Here is a 19,285-nt window from a genome sequence, read left to right on the forward strand (position 1 = left end):
GTGATTGGATTTATTTCTGTTGCTCAGTGTCTTTTGCCTCTTGTTACTGCTGATATTCTGTTTTGGTTTAGATGTTACTTGATAGGACTTGTTGATTGTGTCAGTTTTCCAGTTTGATATTACCTTCAGTATTTATTGTTTGTTGTCTTAGACATTTTATTAATGATGGAAAGGTGGGATCAGAAATATTCTAATAAGTAAACTAAGTAGTACATTTCCTTTTGCTTGACAAAATCCAGAGCTCCGTGTTTACTTTAAGGATTAGGTTGCATAATCTTGCTTAAAGGTTAATTATATCACAGCTAATCTTTAACTGTGATTTTAATGCAGCTGATCTTTGCTCCGATGATGATTTGCAACCTTTTGAACAAGCATTCATTCTGTCATTTACTGAATATTTTAATTGGATAAATACTAGTTTGTTTGTTTTTCCTTTTCAGGAATACAGCGTGTGCTCTTTATTTTCCTCTAGCACAATTACACACTACTAAACCTGGCATGCAGGTCAGTCAGCAAGACTTTGAAAAGGCGAAAGATCAGCTGAAACTTTTGAAGGTTGATCCTGGTAATGAAGTAAAGCTGAAGCTTTATGCATTGTTTAAACAGGTAACTCCAGCCATTTTCATTTTGTAAATGTACTTGTATTTGTTAAGATTGTTGGAATACTTTGCTTAGGCAGGCTAACTCAGAGTTTCCTTAGAATATGCAGCCAGTTGCACAAATCCCAGCTTGTTTTAGAAATACGAAGCTAACCGTGTCCAGTGAGCTTTATTGAGTTCGTCTCTGTTTTTCTTAATCCATATTTCCTCCCATTGGCTGTCCAGAATATGTAATGGAGAAAATGAGGGCTGATTCATATGTTACCAAGCCTATGTGACAGGCATGGGGCTGCCAGGACAACTTTGAATCATATGTGTCCCTGGAGTTCTGTGCTGAAATCTCAATACCCAGATGTGCAGGGGGGGTGTCTGATTTGGATTGGGACCACAGCGCTCGGAGAGAAAGAGCTAAAGCCTTCCCACGTGTACCATTTTCCTGACCATTTATTTGGGTATTTCTGAGCTGCTTACTGAAAATTCCAAAATACAACTATAACAACCAATTTAAATAATGCCATTTGAATAAAACAAACAAACACAAACATGTCCTGGACTGGTCCTGCTCCATTAAGCTGCCAGAGCAGGACTCTGAAATATTCTAAATAGAAATATTCTAAATAAATCTAAATAAATAACACAGCCCCCATGCTGCTTGCTACAGGCTAGGTACCTGGAATCAGAGAGAAACAAATAGTCCAGATGGTATTCAGCTGCCGCTAGCAAGCGAGCCAGATCTTCCCCACTTCCTCCCATCAGTACATGTCAAGTTTCTCAACAGGGCAAATAGCAGTTCCTTGGGGCCATTTCAAGTCAGGAAAACAGTCGGGGGGGAGGCTTAAGCCCCCTCTCCTCACACACACTAGTCCTGCTCTGAATCAGGCCCCTGTCCTGGGAATGCCCTTCCAAGAATAGGACTCTCATACCATGCCCATCAACGAGACCCAGAGACATACTCAGGGAATGTATATCATGTAGTAGGACTCTCAATTTTGCAAAAATGGAGAGTACATATCACACACAGAGTGTTTATTTATTTATTTTATTGGATTTATATCCCACCCTCCCCACATAAGAGGCTCAGGGCAGGTTCCATCAAACATAATCATCAATATACAAAGAATTTAAAAGAATTAACCCCCCCCCCAAAAAAAAAATAATACAACAACATTCCTTTGGTACAAATCATAGTTAAAGCCTCACAGATGCAATCTATTTCAAATTTGGATCCTTAGATTGTCATGTGCATTTGACTACTGGGGGGGGGGCAGTAGAGTGGGGAGACACCTGCCACCCTAACTAAAAGCCTGGCGGAAGAGCTCCATCTTGCAGGCCCTGCAGAACTGTAAAAGGTCCCGCAGGGCCCTGATCTCATCTAGGAACTCATTCCGCCAGGTAGTGGCCAGGGCAGAAAAGGCCCTGGCCCTAGTCGAGGTGAGACAGACGTCCCTGAGGCCGGGGACCACCAGAAGATGTTGGTTGGCAGAATATAAAACGCTTCGGGGCTCATAGTTGGAGTGTATATGTACACAAATTCTGATGAATGTCTGGAGGTTGAGATCAGGACCAGCCAGTGCAATCACTTGCCCCCCTGCCCCATTCCATGTGCTCATTACATTCTGCTTGCACTGGGCTTGAGAGGAGAAGAGTATATGTGCGGGGTCTGGTTTTGTTGGTGTTTCAGTGACATGTCCCATTTGCCATTTGCAATGAAAGAAACTTTCTTCACGACTTGCCAACTTTATTTAGCAATGCTTTCTCCTTTATCTCTGTTCTTTTTCATCCCAAAAGACGTTATCATTATATAGGATTGCCAGCCCCCAGGTGGGACCTGGAGATCTCTTAGAATTACAACTGATCTCCAGACCACAAAGATCAGTTCCCTTGGAGAAAATGGAAGATTTGGGGGGTGGGCTGTATGCCATTGTACACCCCTGAGGTGCCCCCTCCCTGAAACATGCCATTTTCAGGTTCCACCCCCAGATTTCCAGAAATTTCCCAACCTGTAGCTGGCAACCCAACGTTACCACGCTGGTTCCACACACAGATCAGCATACAGTGTCCCTGAGAAACTGGTGTGATCCTCCCTCCCCTACCAGGCTACGATGTCTTAACAAGGCCATCTGCTCTGGCGTTCCTTATTTTGAAGCACTGACAGTGCCATCCTCAGCAGAATTATTTCCTTATAAATCCACTGAAATCAATTGGTGTAACTCTTTTGAGGACAGCACTGTGAACAACCCACCTTCTTCCCAAGCTTTTAGACACAGGATCTTTTCAGCAGAAGCAGCAGTAGCATGTCACTACCCGTCCTGTAGGGGCGTGGGGACATTTGGGCCCATGAATACCACAAAGATGGAGAGGAGACAGCGCGTAGCCTGGCCAAGATGCTGAACACACATCCACACAATAGGGATGCAAGGACTACATGAGCTCTTCAGGATGGCTGTGCATGCTGCTTCAGAAGTGTGCACAGACCACTATTATACCTGAAGGCGTATGCATGCCTTTATTATCTTGAGATGTTAGTATAAAAATGTTAATACAGATGTCTATAAATATCAGCATTATAAGAACCTTGAGTGAACTAGCTCAAGGTTTTGTCCAGGTTTTGTCCAGGTTTTGTCCATATGCAAGCCCTATAGCTGATTCTGTGCTTTTGTTTTCTTGGTTAAGCCGTATAAACTAATTTGAAAGGTCACAGAAATATATATATATATATATTTCCTTCATGTAGGCAACTCAGGGTCCCTGCAATACCCCCAAACCAGGCATGCTAGATTTTGTCAACAAGGCCAAATGGGATGCATGGAATTCACTTGGCTCTTTGCCACAGGTCAGTACACCATTATTTGCAAATTAATTTTATTTAGCGTTACAGCCATGTGCATGTAAATTTGTTGTATGTTGCCTGAATACAATTAAGGCTTGGCATGAAAAACAAAACAAAGCTCTACTCATGTAGTTAGTGTATATAATTGATTTTTTTGCTAATCACGGGGAAGGGGGGGAAACAATATTGGGTACTGAATGTCTTCTCCTGGCCACTGGAAATTTAATTTATAAATGCTCTGTTAGTTGCCCCTGTAAATGTTTCAAAAATGTTGTCCAGTCTTTGCCTTATATTTACTTATAGGCTTAGAAGTGCTATACCAACAGCTAAAGGACTGTGAAGGGTTAATTCTTCACAGAGCCATAGAGCCTTGAGTGACAGGCTGCTCTAAGCAATCTGATTGGTTAGCATCAGCTGAGCAAAAAATGTCTTGAAAGAGCTGAATGCTGAGGTGATTCAGTCAGATTCCTGCCTCAACTTAGAAGAGACATGTACCGGGACCCTCTGTGAATAGCCCTGACAGAAAAAGGGTTTAGTGCTGACAGAGTCAGATTTCAACCTTGACTGAATGCAGTCTGAATTCAGCAGTAGCTGAGAGCAATTTGAACACAGACAGAGAACTGGGGGAAAGTTTGGCAAGGAACTTTGGGTAGTAGAGAAAACTCCCATTCAGCTCAAAAGGGGATAGATCTAGAGAGAGAAGAAGATTCCCTACCCAGTCAAACAGGGAGAGTTATCTCTGAGGAATACAGAGATCCCTAATCCGGTGTGATTAGAAACTGCCTGTAGAGACCTTAAAAGTCAGTGAACAGCTCAAGAAGAGTACTGGTATTCCAAGAGAAAGTGTTTGAGTACTGGAAAGAGGATACCAGCTGTCTGGGCACCAAGAAAGTCAGCGATTACTCAAATAATGTAAACCAGAGTGTTTGGGAAACACTGGAACAAAAGCCTCCCAATATAAAGATCTAATTAATTGTCAAAAGTCTGTGCTTGTACTAGTTTTTCAGCCTCAGTAATTTCAACCCCTGCTTTCACCTGACCTTTTTCTTTGATATCAATTAAAACCTTTTGTTATTTTTGAATTTTAAAATCATCTCAAGTGCCATTTTCAAGGGTTTAAGTTAGAGGCCGATCCTATTCCTTCCCTCAGGTTCCTGGGCTGAGCAAATAGCTAAAATATATCTTACTGACAGGGTGGGACAGCCAAAGGTTCTTCAGGGGAGAAGAAAACACATTACCAAGGCTGCTCAGTCAGTGAGGGGGCAGAAGAACAAGTGAAAATCTAGCCTCTGAGGGAGGGAAGTGGAAGGGGTCCGTCCTATCCCCCTTTCTCACTTGGACTCAAGAAGCTGACATCTGACCCTTGTGTCTGGTCGCTGGTGACCCTACATGTGGTAAGGTGTTTAATAAAACATGTGGAGCATAGATGGCTCAGGGTGATATATAAATATATGTTAAATAATATTTTTAATAATTGATCTAAGGAAAAGGACTTTAAAGTTCTATATTACAGAGGGAATATGATTCCATTTAGAAGTTTCACAGTCACCAAGAAATTTCAGCACTCTTAAATATGCAGCTCTGCCATTGAAATCAATAGCATTTAAAATGTTTAACTTGCATTCGGTCATTGCTTGTGTTTGTACAGTCGTGTTGAAACCATCATTCTAACATTTTGCTTTTGTTCTCCAATCAAACCTATATTTTACACAGGAGTTTTTCAGAGTACATAGCTGTGTTTAAAAGAGAATGGCCCTTCACCCCATAATTTCCTCTTAAGGTTCACTGTACGTGGCCTACCTTGCAGAGTTGGTGTAAGAAAGCAATGTCTATCTCTCAGGGTTAATCAGGCACTGGAAACAAGTAGGCTGTAAATTGACTTGCAGCTAAGGACAATCAAGCCAGTGGACATGCAAATGGGCGATGCCAGTGTCTGATCAAATGTGCAAAAAATCACACTACCACCAGAGAGGATAGCTGTGTCACCTTCCCCTGTCAAACAGGAAAAGACACACAGTCATCTCTACTAATAGGGACCCTAGAGATTACAAATTCCCTGGACACAGAAGGAAAATCTCTCTCTCTCTCTACCCAGGCTATCTTGCATTGTGTGCATCTCTGGACTCCATGCCCACTGGCATGAATAATTCCCTTGGACTCCATTTTGATTATACGTAGCCACACAATGGAAAGAAGCCCAAACCTTGAACTCAAGATAATGGCTCTTCTCTCAGGTCTTGCACCCCTAAGAGTTACATTGGCTAGGAACAAGTATAGTCAGGATGAGATGTCCTGCCATTTTGTTTTTCATCTTTTGCTCAGTCCTGTTGCCTTAAAGGAATCTGGAGTATGTGCATGATTCCTTTAAAAAAAAAATTCCTTCATCCTCGATAGCATGAAAGGGTGTTTGCTTATTCACTCTGGAGCTCAGTTGAGCAAGGTGGTAAACACAGTAAGAGAGTGGAGCCAGCACAAGGTTCCAGAGACATAGAGGGCAGGAGTCCCACTCATCTGGCCAATTATACACTATCCATGGAGTGAGTGGTGGCGGCGGCTTCCAAATAAAGGGCAGAAGGGGGAAATAGGCAGTTTGCCAACTAGTGACTTGGGGGGTGGCCTGGAAAAACTCCGAGTGAAGAAACAGCCCGGTGCCTTGTGAAGGCCAGGACAAAGATCCGCAACCACTATACAGTAACAAAGAATTTCCAAAAATATACTCAAAACTGTAGCAGATACATTTATATTTTCTATATATTTTGGAAAAACTGGCTCAGGCTCTTATTGATGCTGAATTCCCCATTTTGTACTTTGATCCTTCTTTCTAGGTGGCCAGGCAAGCCGTAATCTGGCATTTATCTCACATTAATTAAACAAATTTCTCATTACAGGAGAGTGCCAGGCAGCAATATGTCGATCTTGTGTCAAGCTTGGTGTCTTCAGAATCTTCAAGTCACGTTAAGGAGAACCCTCCTGACAGCAAGTCTGGCTATGAAACGATAGAGGTTTTCACTGAGGACAACATCACAAAAATAGTATTAAACCGCCCCAAAATGAAAAACGCAATCAGTGTAAAGGTGATGCAGTTAACTTCTGGGTCTATATATTTTATCCTTCCATTTGTAATGTAATTGGGCTCTCCATGTAATGGGCATATTCAGCGCTAATCCAGCACCATCTGATTCAACAGGGAAGAAGGATGCCTAATCCGTCACCTCTTCCCCTGAAAAAACAAAAAACAAACAGAAACTCAGACCCTTTAATAACTAGCAGATTTAACAGAAGCCAGCTTTGTCTAATGAACTGAGTGAACATTACAAACTGTTGCTGAAAATGGATGTCAGGTTCTCACAAAGGTTTGCAATCCCCAGGTAGGAAAATACCAGGAGAGTTTTTGGGGTGGAGCCAGAGATAGGTGGGGTTTGGGGAGAGGAGGGACTTCAATGGGGTGTAATGCCATAGAGTCTACCTTCCAACGCAGTCTAGGTGAACTGGTCTTTGTCGCCTGGATATCTCCAGCTACCATCTGGGGACTAGCAACCTTATGCACACACCTGTTGTGTCAGAGGTCCCTCACACAGTGCAGCTGCTCACTTCCACCTCGTTGGCTATTGCTGGCAGGACAGGAAAAAGCATAGCATGAAAAGCAACCACATGGCTACTTTAATTTGGCTTTGCACTCATTCCCCAGACCAAACAAATCTCATCCTGACACAGTTAAAAGGATTCTATAAATTCTTTTTGTAAAGTCCCTGATCCTTTGTAAGTGTCTCCTTTCTCCATAGATCCAATTACAGGAGAATCAAAGCGTGTTCACAGAGCCACAAAGAGAGAAGAGTGTGGTGTCCTGTGTGCTTAAGTTGGAAATGTCTCTGTGTACCTGGATTGATTCTCTGGTAGCATATACATGTACCTGGAAAGGGGAGTGGGTTGCAGGACGCAGGTGTTTCTGCTGCTGGGTAGCTCTGCTTCCCTTTGACTCTGCTGTAGTGATATGTGAATGATACTCTCTTTGCCCTTCCTTCCGTGTTTTAAGCAGGCTGTCTACTATGTTTTTGTTTTTTCTTCAAGCACCTTCATATTTTATCTGTTCATGCCTTTTGTCTGCTTGTTTAGGGAAAAAATGTTTTAGAATGCTTAAACACTCTAAAAACTGCTCCAAGAAACAGGATGGTGAAGCTTCATTACTGACACAAGATCCTGCATTTTGAAAATCTGGCTTTTGCTGCTAGTCAAGTGAAAAAAGGCTTCAGTTGAGTTTACTCCAGGGAAGATGCGGGTTTGTGTACCCAAAATGCGTTCAGGGTGCTTCCATAGTGGCTTGCTGTTAACCCTGTTTACTGCTAAACATAGCCTTCCTGTAGATGAGAAGAGGAAGCCCCTGTCTTCTGGATCATACCCCAAATCTTTGATGCAGCAGAAACTTGAATTTTGGTGGCTAGCTAATTACAATTATTCTTTTTATAGCATCATAATATTTCTTGTTTTTACTTTCCCTGCCCCTGTGCAGATGTATGAAGAAATTATGGAAGCACTTGAGGAAGCAGCAAAGGATGACTCTGTTATAACAGTCCTGACAGGTACTTTCACGTTCTGTCCTGCCATGTTTATTTTTCTTTGGGGTATATTTTCAAAATAAATTCAAATACATACCTGGTTTCTTATGAAAAACTAGACAAGTTAAGTATTATTTATGTACAGTGATCTGCAAAACGGGTTGTCAGCCACTAGAGTAGGGTTGCCAGGTTGGATCAACCCAGCAGCGGGGGAGGAGAAGGGATTTTCTGGGAGGGGGGGAGCCTACACAAGGTAATGACATCATGAGGAAGTGACATCATCACGTTGGTGATGCTGTGCACCAGTGCTCTGGTATTTTGGGCAAAACTCTATGGTCACCATAGAGTTTTGCCCAAAAAACCAGAGCGGCACCACACAGTGTCACCGACGTGATGATGTGACTTCCTTGTGATGTCGTTACATTGCATTTGGGGGTGGGATTCCCCCCCACCAGCCAACTGGCCATATGCGGGGAAAAGGCCCAAAAATTGGGGAATCCCCTGCTCCCAACTGGGGAATGGTATCCCTATACTAGAGTGATGCTTGTATTAGGCCTTGTGCAAATTCAGGCAGAATACAAGGTTTGGACACAGCACATATAACTTAGTGCAAGCCACTTAAAAAAAAAAATTAAATGCTCTTTCGTTTTTACAAGGACACTTACACAGATGAAAAGTGACTGCAGGATACAGGCCATTTTTCTTGAAAAAAAAATTGAACCAAATGCTGTTTAGGTCTGTTTAGAGCTGATATTTTATTACTTATTATTTCTTCAAGGATATAAAAGTGTCTTGTATATTAGCACATGTAAGTGTACTGCTTGGTGTATTTATGACTAAAAGTATAATTTTGTTCAGACAGTAACTATACATATGCCAAGTGTTAGAGCTGGAGAAACATGGTGCTGTACTTAAGCATATCTTAGTTTTTGCCCATTGAGAAAATGGAGGGAAAGGGAGTTAATGATGGAAATATCAATGTAAACATGTAAACAAAAGGAAGAGAAATACAGCCCTTTCTAGTCAGTGTCATCCAGAAACATAAGAAGCCTCATTTTCTGAAAGAGCTCCAAAAAGAAATCTGTTAGCTAATTGTAAACGTGGCCACAAATGCAGATCCATAAATCCATATTACCTATGCCATGTACAGAGACTGGGAATGTTTCTAGAGATCCAGGGAGAACCCAGATTTGCAAAATCAGTCAGTCAATAAGGTGGGGAGATTTGAATTTTTCTCAAACTGGAGAATGGTGACCGAGATCTTATGAAGGAGGGGAAAGAGAGAAAGAGAAAGGAGGGTAGCCTGAAAAAGAGGAGAACAGTGGGGGGGGGGGGGGCACGGGGGGGGGGGGGGGTCAGTGTGGGCGGCCAAGTGAATTTCTTGCATCCCCAGCTTGAATATTTATAATTAAGGCCAAGAAAGTTGAAGAGATATGAAAGTGCTTTCGCAAGGTATTGTTTAGGGTTGTCAACCTCCAGGTAGGGCCTGGAGATCTCCCGCTATTGCAACTGATCTCCAGATGACAGAGATCAGTTCCCCTGGAGAAAATGGCTGTTTTGGAGGGTGGACTCTATGACAGTGTACCCTGTTGCAGACCATCCCCTCACCAGGCCCCACCCTCAAAATCTCCAGGTATTTCCCCACCCAGAGCTGGGAACCCTAACTTGCTTCCCAGGGTGTTCACACCTTTGCTCACCTGACAGATTGCAAAATTATATATTTTCTTATATAGTATTTAATGTAGCTACATACTACTTAGGCAGCATCTTGAAGTAATAAATGGGAACTTTTTTAAAAAAAACCTTGCACTAAAAGTCATTTTTCTCATTGTTCTAAATATTTGATAAGTGGAATTTCCGATTTTTTCCACAGGAAATTTTTAAAAAACCCTCCTGTATGTGAGTGTTTATGTAGAAAAGCTTCCTCCCCCCCCCCATAAAAATGTTCACTTATTTTTCCTAGACAAGGGGTCCCCAGTGTGGTATCCATGGGTACCACAAATACCTTTTCAGGTGCCTGGCAAATGTTTTTTAGAAAGTGGGTGGGGCCGGATGGAGCTTTTGCCCAGCAAGGCTTCTGATCGGCCACTGGAGATTTGCAGATTTTAAAAAATGGCAACAACTGCCACCACAGCACAAGCATCTTCACTGTGTAGCTGACAGTAACCTGTAGCAGCCATTTTGTGGCTGAGCTCACCACACAGTGTGAGAAGTCCAAAGGCTCAATCCTAGACCTTCTCATCTCTAAACGAAGCTGATTTTGGTTTCCCCTGTAGCTGTATAGAACCTCAAATAATATTCCTAAGTAAATAAACTCTGCAAACTATACAGTGATGTCCAGTATAGAAGAAATTCTTACAAAACATCAGTTATTTTTTGGAACTATGTACAAGTTGAAATAGTAAGCCCAGGCATCAAAAAGAAAGATTCTTTTTATTGTTTACTAGGTTTTTAAAAAATTTATTTGAGTCAAAGTGGGTTGAGTCCCACTGACTTTGATGAGGAAAGGAATCATGTTTATAAATATATCTCATCTGACATCAAAAGTGCTTAACTTGCTGTATCATGTCTGTAATAAACGGAAAGTTTCAGTTTAGAAAATCTATGCGAACATAATATGGTTATTTTCCATTTGACTGTTTCACATTATCAGAATCCCTGATATGTGTTTTTCTGCAGGAAGTGGAGATTACTATTGTAGTGGAAATGACCTGAACAACTTTGCTAATGTCTCAGCGGGTGGGATAAAGGAAATGGCAGATAATGGTGCAAAGCTGCTCAAGTAAGTCTTATTTCAAACTATGTTGACATGCACAGGAGATATCACAAAGGGTGTGGCAGGAGAGAAAGAAGTACTGAGATTTTAAGAAATGAGAAATGAAACGTGTAGCCTAATTATTGCTCAGAATTAATTGTTCAGATTTCCCCCAGCCCTGTGCGCCACGGCTCCCAACCTGCTCACAAAAAGACCCTTTAAAGGGTCTTTTTGCGAGCCAAGTGTGCGACTAGCAACGGCCCCTCTCCCTCCCTCCTTCTAGATTTAAGGGGTCCTCCAGCTGATGGGAGGGCCATGTGGTCCCCACCAATCAGCTGAAGCCCTTTAAATTGGGCAGGAGGGGAGGGAGAGGGGTGGCTAGGCAGGTGGTCACTCTTGGGGGTGGGGCTTGGGGTGGAGCTTCCCCCGCTGACCGGGGGCAGATTGAAGCCCCCAGAAGTGGGGGAATCCCCACCTGGACCTGGATGCTGGCAGCCCTACCCCAAATCCTGGAAAACCCCCCCCCCACAAGAAAAGTGTGGTGTAACATGTTAGATTTTTCAGAAGAGCAAATAATGGCTCCTGCAGCCATTTTAGATTAGTAAAACAGGTCAAGGGGGTCTTAAACAATCTTTGCCTTGCAACACAGTCCCAGTGCAAATTGGTCGCCTAAGAACCTGATAAATTATTTTTTTTTAAATGCTTGGTGAAAAGTACTGAGACTTACTAGTGATTTCAGCTCTCATACTTTATTTCAGCTCAGAACAAGACGAGAGCACCCAGCTCGCAGGCTGCTTTATATGTGCAAAACCCCACACCCCAAGCACACCCACACCCAAGTGATTGGCTATTTACAGTAGCTGAGAGTTCCACAGGCTTCTGATAGGTGCCGGCTAGGATCCGCTTGTCCCATTGTTACTGAGAGTGAAGCTCGGTCGCTTCGCATGACCGCATTGTGAAATGGCTGCACACGCGGTCTGAGATGGATGCATTACACTTGGTGTTGTGATAGAATTTCAGGATATTCCCTCATATTAGTCTTAGTGTGTTGTGTGGTAAGACATTTTAGAAATATAGGAGGTTTGGGTTTAAAATGAACCAAATAATTTATAAAATCCATGTATCTGTCTCTGTCTTTGCTAGCAAAACAGCAAACAGGCTTGGCCTGCTTCACTGAACCAAACCCCATGATGCTTTGCAAACCCTTTGTTCCAGGCAGAGCACTCCTCTCTGTCATGTAGGCAAAGGTTTGCCCATTCCATTCCCAGGATCTGAATCAATGTAAATTCCCATAGGTGTGAGACTCAATTTCCTAGACAATAAAATGTATCTAACAGGAAAGGCCATTTGGGCAGTGACAGACTTCAATCCGTAAGACGAAGTGACTCCTGAGATACAGGGATTCACCCCCCCCACTTCTATCTCAGAGATAACATCAAAGAATAGTTTATCTTCAGTGTTGGGAACACCAGGAAAAAACAATGACACTGTGCTGGTCCTGTAAACAAAATGTAACTTTTGGAGTGTGAGACGCAAGGAAGCAATCTCCTGTCAATAATCTCAATTTCAAAATGTTAATTTACAACTGTAATTTAATTATTGGGGGACCCCCTTTGATCATTTGGTATAAATGCTAGTCAGTCTCAACAGACCTTCGCTGACTCTTGAAGGAATCAGGAGAGGCATTGCTCTCCAGAAAATTTAGGAGTTAGCCCGGAAGGCCTTTTGTTTTCTGCATGCTTTTGGGGGGGGGGGTAAAACTTTGCTTGCATGTTTTAGTTTCTGTGTTTTCACTAAATAGGACTGTATTGTGTTGGCAGCTGGCCTAGTGTCTTGCTAGCCACCTTGCCTGGCAAGCCTTGGGATGTTTTTCTTAATAAAGATAAATTTTATTGTAAGAAGAGGCGTTTGCTTGAGTGTCTCTGCCAGCGCTTAGTGGTTTCCAAGCTTGCACCATTCGTCTTTGGTAAGGAGGCAACACTCAGGGGACTCACGAACCAAAGGAGAATGTGGGTGGCACGGGTGAACGCATTCACAGACACGTGCAGCCACATTTTCTCCCAACTTGTTTATTTGAAGACCTTCCCTAAGGTCACATGTTCAAAGGACCAGTTCAGCTAGTGGAGAGTGCTTGCATGTTGGAGTTGCTCCTTAGATTAAAACTGTCTGAACTAGTTCTTCTGGTCCCTATATGGAAACCCAGAAATATTACATTGGGGGATCGTGACATAGAACTTCCCGCATACCATCTGGTGAGGCCAGGGGTCCCCAGCGTGGTGCCTCTGGGTGCCATAGTGCCTGCCAACACCTTTTACAGTGCCTGCCAAGTGTTTTTAGGGAAATGGCCAGGGCCAGGTAGGGCTTTTGCCCAGCAAGGCTTCTGATTGGCTACTGGAGATTTGATTGGCCGTGCAGATTTTTAAAAAAATGTTGCTTTGGCAGCAGCTGCCACCACAGCACAAGGATCCCCCCCCCAAATTTCCATCCCCTCCAAAAAAAACCCTGCCCCCCCCCCAATGGTTTCAAATTTTTCAGAAATTTTACATCTCTAACAGCATCTCTAACTAGACCGCAGAGCTGCTGTGTAGACATGCCCTTGAGGATGAGACCTACTGTCATTTAAGATGTTGATGATTGGCATCATCATCGTCATTAACAACAGCAACATAATGTAACTAACATTTCCTTAGATATTATGCTCTTATTCAAAGGCTGGGAAATGTGGGACTGAGAGAACCTCCCTAGGGCCAGTGCTCTGGATCAGTGTGCTGATCACGCTCAATCCACATATTTTCTGGGAAGGAGGGCATCTCAGTATGATCTCTGCTAATCCAGGCAGCAGAGCTTCCACCTCCCTACAGCAGGGGAGGTAGCTGTAAGCCACATCAGGAGGTATCTATCTTATAAGGTGTTTCCTGTTTGTGCTAACATCACTGACTGCAACCACCCTAAAGGGGTCGGGAGCGAGAAACCAAGACTGTGAGTCCACAGCACTCATGGAAAGCAGTGGCCTAGAGTAGCCAACAGTGGCTCTTGCACAGTCACTTGATTTGGGCTAACAGATGCATAAATCACACCAATAGAGCGGAACAAGATTTTGCACTCCCCCGCATCTTAAAATGTCTCAGATTTTACACAGTGTCAAGCTTCCCCATGCCTGCACTTGTATTCCTCTGCTGTTTTCCCTTATTTCTGCAGACGTTTTCGCAGTCCCAGGTGCAAAAATGTAGTTTGTTCCTTGTTGCTCTGCAGCATTAGACTTCCCTGTTTCCAGGAATTCCCATGCTGGGCCGCAAGAGGGGACAAACTGCGTTTTTGCTCCTGGGAGGGAGAAATCATCTGTGGAAACGAGGGAAAGCTGTGGATGAATAGAAGAGCAGACAGAGGGAAACCTGACACTGTGGAAAATGTCCCAGTCTGTGCAATCCTTCCCAAAGTATTACGTTTTTACTTTAGTTGCTTATACCTTGAATAAAAGTTTGTTGGTCTTAAAGGTGCCACTGGACTCGAATTTTGTTCGACTCTATAATTAGTTTTATAAGGCAAGGTATCCATATATTATGACATAATAAAGTTGATCAGGAAAAAAAATTATATGAAGAAATTAAACCCCTTTACTAGGCTCTTTAGAGACGGCCCAGAGAAGCAGAAGCATAAGAGCATAAGAACATAAGAGACGCCAATGTTGGATCAGGCTAATGGCCCATCCAGTCCAACACTCTGTCACACAGTGGCCAAAAATACCAGGTGCCATCAGGAGGTCCACCAGTGGGGCCAGGACATTAGAAGCCCTCCCACTGTTGACCCCCCCAAGCACCAAGATGACAGAGCATCACTTGCCCCAGACTGAGAGTTCCTATCTATACCTTGTGGCTAATAGCTACCAATGGACCTCTGCTCCATATGTTTATCCGATTCCCTTTTGTAGCCGTCCATGCTTGTAGCCGCCACCACTTCAAGTGGCAGTGAATTCCATGTGTTAATCACTCTTTGGGTGAAGAAGTACTTCCTTTTATTCGTTCTAACCCGACCGCTCAGCAATTTCATGGAGTGCCCACGAGTTCTTGTATTGTGAGAAACTGAGAAAAGTACCTCTTTCTCTACCTGCTCTATCCCATGCATAATCTTATAAACCTCAATCATGTCACCCATCAGTCGTCGTTTCTCCAAGCTAAAGAGCCCTAAGTGCGTTAACCTTTTCTCATAGGGAAAGTGTTCCAACCCTTTTATCATTTGAGTTGCCCTTTTCTGCCCTTTTTCAAAAGCTATAATATTCTTTTAAAGGTGTGGTGACCAGAACTTGCACACAGTATTCCAAATGAGGTTGCACCATTGATTTATATAGGTGCATTATGATATTGGCTGATCTCTTTTCAATACCCTTCCTAATAATCCCCAGCATAACACTGGCCTTCTTTATTGCAGTCACACACTGTCTCAACATTTTCAGTGAGTTATCTACTACAATTCCAAGATCGTTCTCTTGTTCAGTCTCTGCCAGTTCAGGCCCCATCAATGTGTATTTATATTTAGGATTTTTGGCTCCAATGTGCATCACCTTGCACTTGGTCACATTGAACCCCATTTGCCATGTTGATGCCCACTTGCCCATCCTTGACGGATCCCTTTGGAGTGCCTCACAATCCTCCCTGGTTTTCACCACCCTGAACAACTTCGTATCATCCGCAAATTTAGCATCATTGGTCTAATTCACTCTGAAGCATCACAGCATGAGAGAATCAATGGGAAAGAAGTGCCTTCAGGCTACAAATGAAACACGAAATGATTGAGGATGAGAAAGATGTATTACTGAAAAGTGGGATGTGAAACACTCAGTACTTTGAAAAACTGGTTCTATCCTTCCACAGGTTTTGGATGATGGAAGGTGATTTCTGTAACACTGTGACCGATTTCCCACAAGCCGCTGCGCCGCGCTCGCATTTTGCCCCGCAGCTTCGACTGATTTCCCCCGTGTCTATTCAGTCATTGAGTAGACACAGGGGAAATCGGGTGAAGCTGCAGGGCAAAATGCAGCCGCACGGCACATGGTGTGAAATTGACATGTACGATGGGGCAAAGGGAAGAGCAAGCGCAGAGCAGCGGCTTGTGGGAAATTGGTCTGTCACTTTTGCTCTCCCTCAGTAGTTTCTCACTTTGTTCCTGTATGCTGATCATGAGGGTTCTCTGACCCTCCTCCCAAGCAAATGGAGGCAGCTAAGGGACAAACTGCATATTCAGGTTTTTAACAAGTTAGGTACAGGTTCCCCACAACCACGCAGCAGCTGCAGGAAATGCCTTAAAAATAAAGGAGAACTTGAACAAGCTCAGAACTCCATTGTGGCAGGAGGGAGGGCTCTTGCCTTCCCCCAAGCCCTTTTCCAGTGCAGAAAATGCTGAGGAGGGTTCTTTAGCAGCAAAACCAGGGAAATAACTCTCCCCCAGTGCTGTTTCAGCAGGGGGGAAAGGCTTGAGTGGGGAGCCCTCCTCCCCTTGCAGCACTGTTCTACCTCAGGTGGGCTCTCCTTTTATTTTTAAAAACTGTTTCCCACTGCTGCTGCGTGCTGCGGGAAATCTGCGTTGGGTCCAGGGAACCCAGACCCAGCTTGTTCGGAACCCGGATATGCAGGTTGGACCTTAGTGAGCTGCAGCAGGAAAGGGAAATGGGAAAGTTCCATTCGTTGCACTTGCAGATCTTGTTAGATACTGGCACTTTCCATAGTTTTTGTAGTTCATGTTAAGATTGGGTACTAAGGAAGAATATTCATACAAGGCATAAAGTAACAGAAAATTTTAGCATTTGCAATTGGTATTTTGAAATTATTTGGCACTGTTCACTCAGGGATGATGGAATGTCTGCATTATTACATTGCGTGGCAGTATTCCAGTTTGTGGTGACATGGGATAAATTACTGGCAGTGAAGAAGACTGCTCCTTTCTCTTTTCAGAAACTTTGTCAAGCATTTTATTGATTTTCCTAAACCATTGATTGCTGTGGTGAATGGGCCAGCCGTTGGAATCTCTGTAACTGTCCTTGGGCTTTTTGACGTGGTATATTCTACTGACAGGGTAAGTCCTCTGCACTATCATCTCCCATCTCCAATGTGAAGTCTTTGTAGAAAGAGAAGTTACTTTAGGTGTTTAATTTATAGATCCCCTTTTGTTCCTAAGGAAACTTCAAGGCATCAGACAGTAATAAAACTACAGTACAACTAATTAAAATAAATGGCTTAGCTCTCTTGTCTGGTGGTAGAAAATATAGCCGTTACAAATCCTGCCTGAAAAAGGCTCCTCCGCGAGCTGATCAGTGTGTCAGTGGCCAAGATTACCCTGCACTGGAGCCTCTGCCCTCTTGCACTCCATTCTCTCACCCCAGGACGGTGGGCAGAGGATTTCTATGAGATTTGAAAGAGGGGTCCTCAGCTTGCCTCTTCAGTTGTTCTTCTGAGATTGCAAACTGGAACTGGGAAGAAAGAGACTGCATTCAGAGATCCAGTATAACCCTGGTTGAATCAAAACGGGCATGAACCTAGTTTCTGCTAGGCTTAGATACATGCTTAGCACATCCTCCTTTTAGGGATGCCAGCCTCCAGGTGGGACCTGGGGATCCCTTGGAATTACAGTTTATCTCTGAACTACAGAGATTTGTTCCTCTGGGGAAAAATTGATGCTTTGGAGGGCAGACTCTATGGCACTGTACCCCACTGATGTTCCTGTCCTCCCCAGGCTCCATTCCCAGATCTCCAGGAGTTTCCCAGCCTGGATCTGGCAACCCTATCTCCTTCCCTTCTCACACGAGCACAGTGAAGAAATTTGGAGTTTAACCCTAACTCTGGTTGGCCATAGCATAAGAACACATGAGCACAGCATAACTGGAGTTAGTTTTATCCATGCAAGCTGAAATTCCTAACTGGGGTGTTGTCCTGGTTTAGGTTCCCAGTTAGCAGAAGGAAAAGTAATCCTGGTTAAGCCATGCTCCTACATTCATACATCACAAATAACTAGAGGGTTTGTGTTTTTTTGTAAACCATCATTCTTTCACCATAAGAAGGGAGGAGGAGGGGAGCAGGCAACATGTGTGTGAGTCTGGTAATCCAGGTTCTTCAACACTTTCATGTAACTGTGGTCAACTGGATGTCTGAATACTGCCAGAACATAGCATTATCTGTTTTGCATTGGTTTTCTCCTAGCTGCAGAAGCTCAGTTAAGTGCAGGATTTACATGAGGTGTGTGGATATGAAATGTTTGCTTAAGGGTCTTATTAGAAATGATGCAGAAGTATAGTTACACTGATATATGAGGTTGTCTTCTGTTATTTCAAAGTCAATACATTTGGGGATATAAAATACTTCCTGATCAAGTTTTCTGACCTAAAATGCTCCCAAAATAAAGACATTGCAAATAATACACACTTAAAAGTTGCATTGGCATTGATTTCATGAAGACTCTGTTTTTTTCCTTTTTATACAGGCTACCTTTCACACACCCTTTAGCAATCTGGGTCAGAGTCCAGAAGGATGTTCCTCATATGTATTTCCAAAAATTATGGGCCTAGCAAAGGTGAGATCCTGTTAAAATTTGGGATTCTAGGTGATAGAAGACTCATTTTATGATGAAAAACTCATTAATAGTTTATTTTAAAAAATAATACTTAAAAGTATTTGCGTGATTTTACTCAGGCAGATTTGTTAAAATCGACCCCTCCCAGTTCCGAAATGTCCCATATACAAACACTTGTACATGTATAGACTCTATAACGTGGTCATAGGAATCTGAGTAAGTTGGGGGAAGAGCTGACTACTGCAGTGCCATCCCCACCCCACCCCACATTCACATTCACTCTGCTCACTTAGAACATCTGAAGAGCTAACAAAAAGAATCTCTCCCTTATAATAAAGCAGTAGTGGGGACCAACGTTCTAAAATGCCCGCCTTTAGTGTTTGGCCGGAAGAACTGCCACTCAGAAGACACTGGCTGGGTTGACTGGCTGCTTTGTGCAATCCCGCCCAGCGTTTCAAGGTCTTTTGCATATGGAAGCTGATTGGACTTCACTCCATTCCACACCTCAAACTCCCCCCCCCAAGGCAGTTGGAATTTTCAGTTGCATATGGGAACTACTGTATTCTGAGGTAACATATGTCCTCACTCACAACACATCACTTCCCCTTTCAAAGAAACAAACCCAATAACACAATCACGCCACACCACAAAGAAGACAGATCACACCACAAGCAGAATACCTCAAGGCAAAAAATGATAGGAAAAGGTGTCAGCAGTCACCCCATTACTGCCACAGATGGTGTGCAGGTCCCAGGTTCATGTTTTAAAAGCTGCCTGGGGGACTATGGACCATTCACACACTTTCAACCATAACATACCTCATACGGTAGTTGTGCGGATCATACGGGGGAGAGGAGAATGATGTCAGCTGCTTTGGTTCCCACTGCAGGGAAAGACTGCCCTTTCCCTAGGCAGAGGCTGGGGGGGGGGAATGTAAACCTAAAGACAGGCAGGCAGATAAAGGCAGGCTGATTGTTGCCTGGAAATGACA

The 19,285-nt window shown here is 43.4% G+C and overlaps 1 protein-coding gene across 1 annotated transcript in view; it reads left to right on the forward strand.

The window, feature by feature from the left end:
* The first annotated feature begins 443 nt into the window (after positions 1-443).
* Positions 444-19,285, forward strand: part of ECI2 (enoyl-CoA delta isomerase 2) — a 28,048-nt gene continuing 9,206 nt past the window's right edge. The window contains exons 1-7 of the mRNA XM_015427175.1: positions 444-606; positions 3,334-3,432; positions 6,318-6,503; positions 7,937-8,006; positions 10,662-10,764; positions 16,683-16,803; positions 18,205-18,294. Coding sequence (XP_015282661.1) covers positions 499-606; positions 3,334-3,432; positions 6,318-6,503; positions 7,937-8,006; positions 10,662-10,764; positions 16,683-16,803; positions 18,205-18,294 — 777 coding nt within the window. The 5' untranslated portion in view covers positions 444-498. The remainder of the gene's footprint in view (positions 607-3,333; positions 3,433-6,317; positions 6,504-7,936; positions 8,007-10,661; positions 10,765-16,682; positions 16,804-18,204; positions 18,295-19,285) is intronic.

The sequence above is a fragment of the Gekko japonicus genome, unplaced genomic scaffold (assembly GCF_001447785.1).
Source record: "Gekko japonicus isolate JY-2015 unplaced genomic scaffold, Gekko_japonicus_V1.1 scaffold812, whole genome shotgun sequence".
Taxonomy (NCBI): domain Eukaryota; kingdom Metazoa; phylum Chordata; class Lepidosauria; order Squamata; family Gekkonidae; genus Gekko; species Gekko japonicus.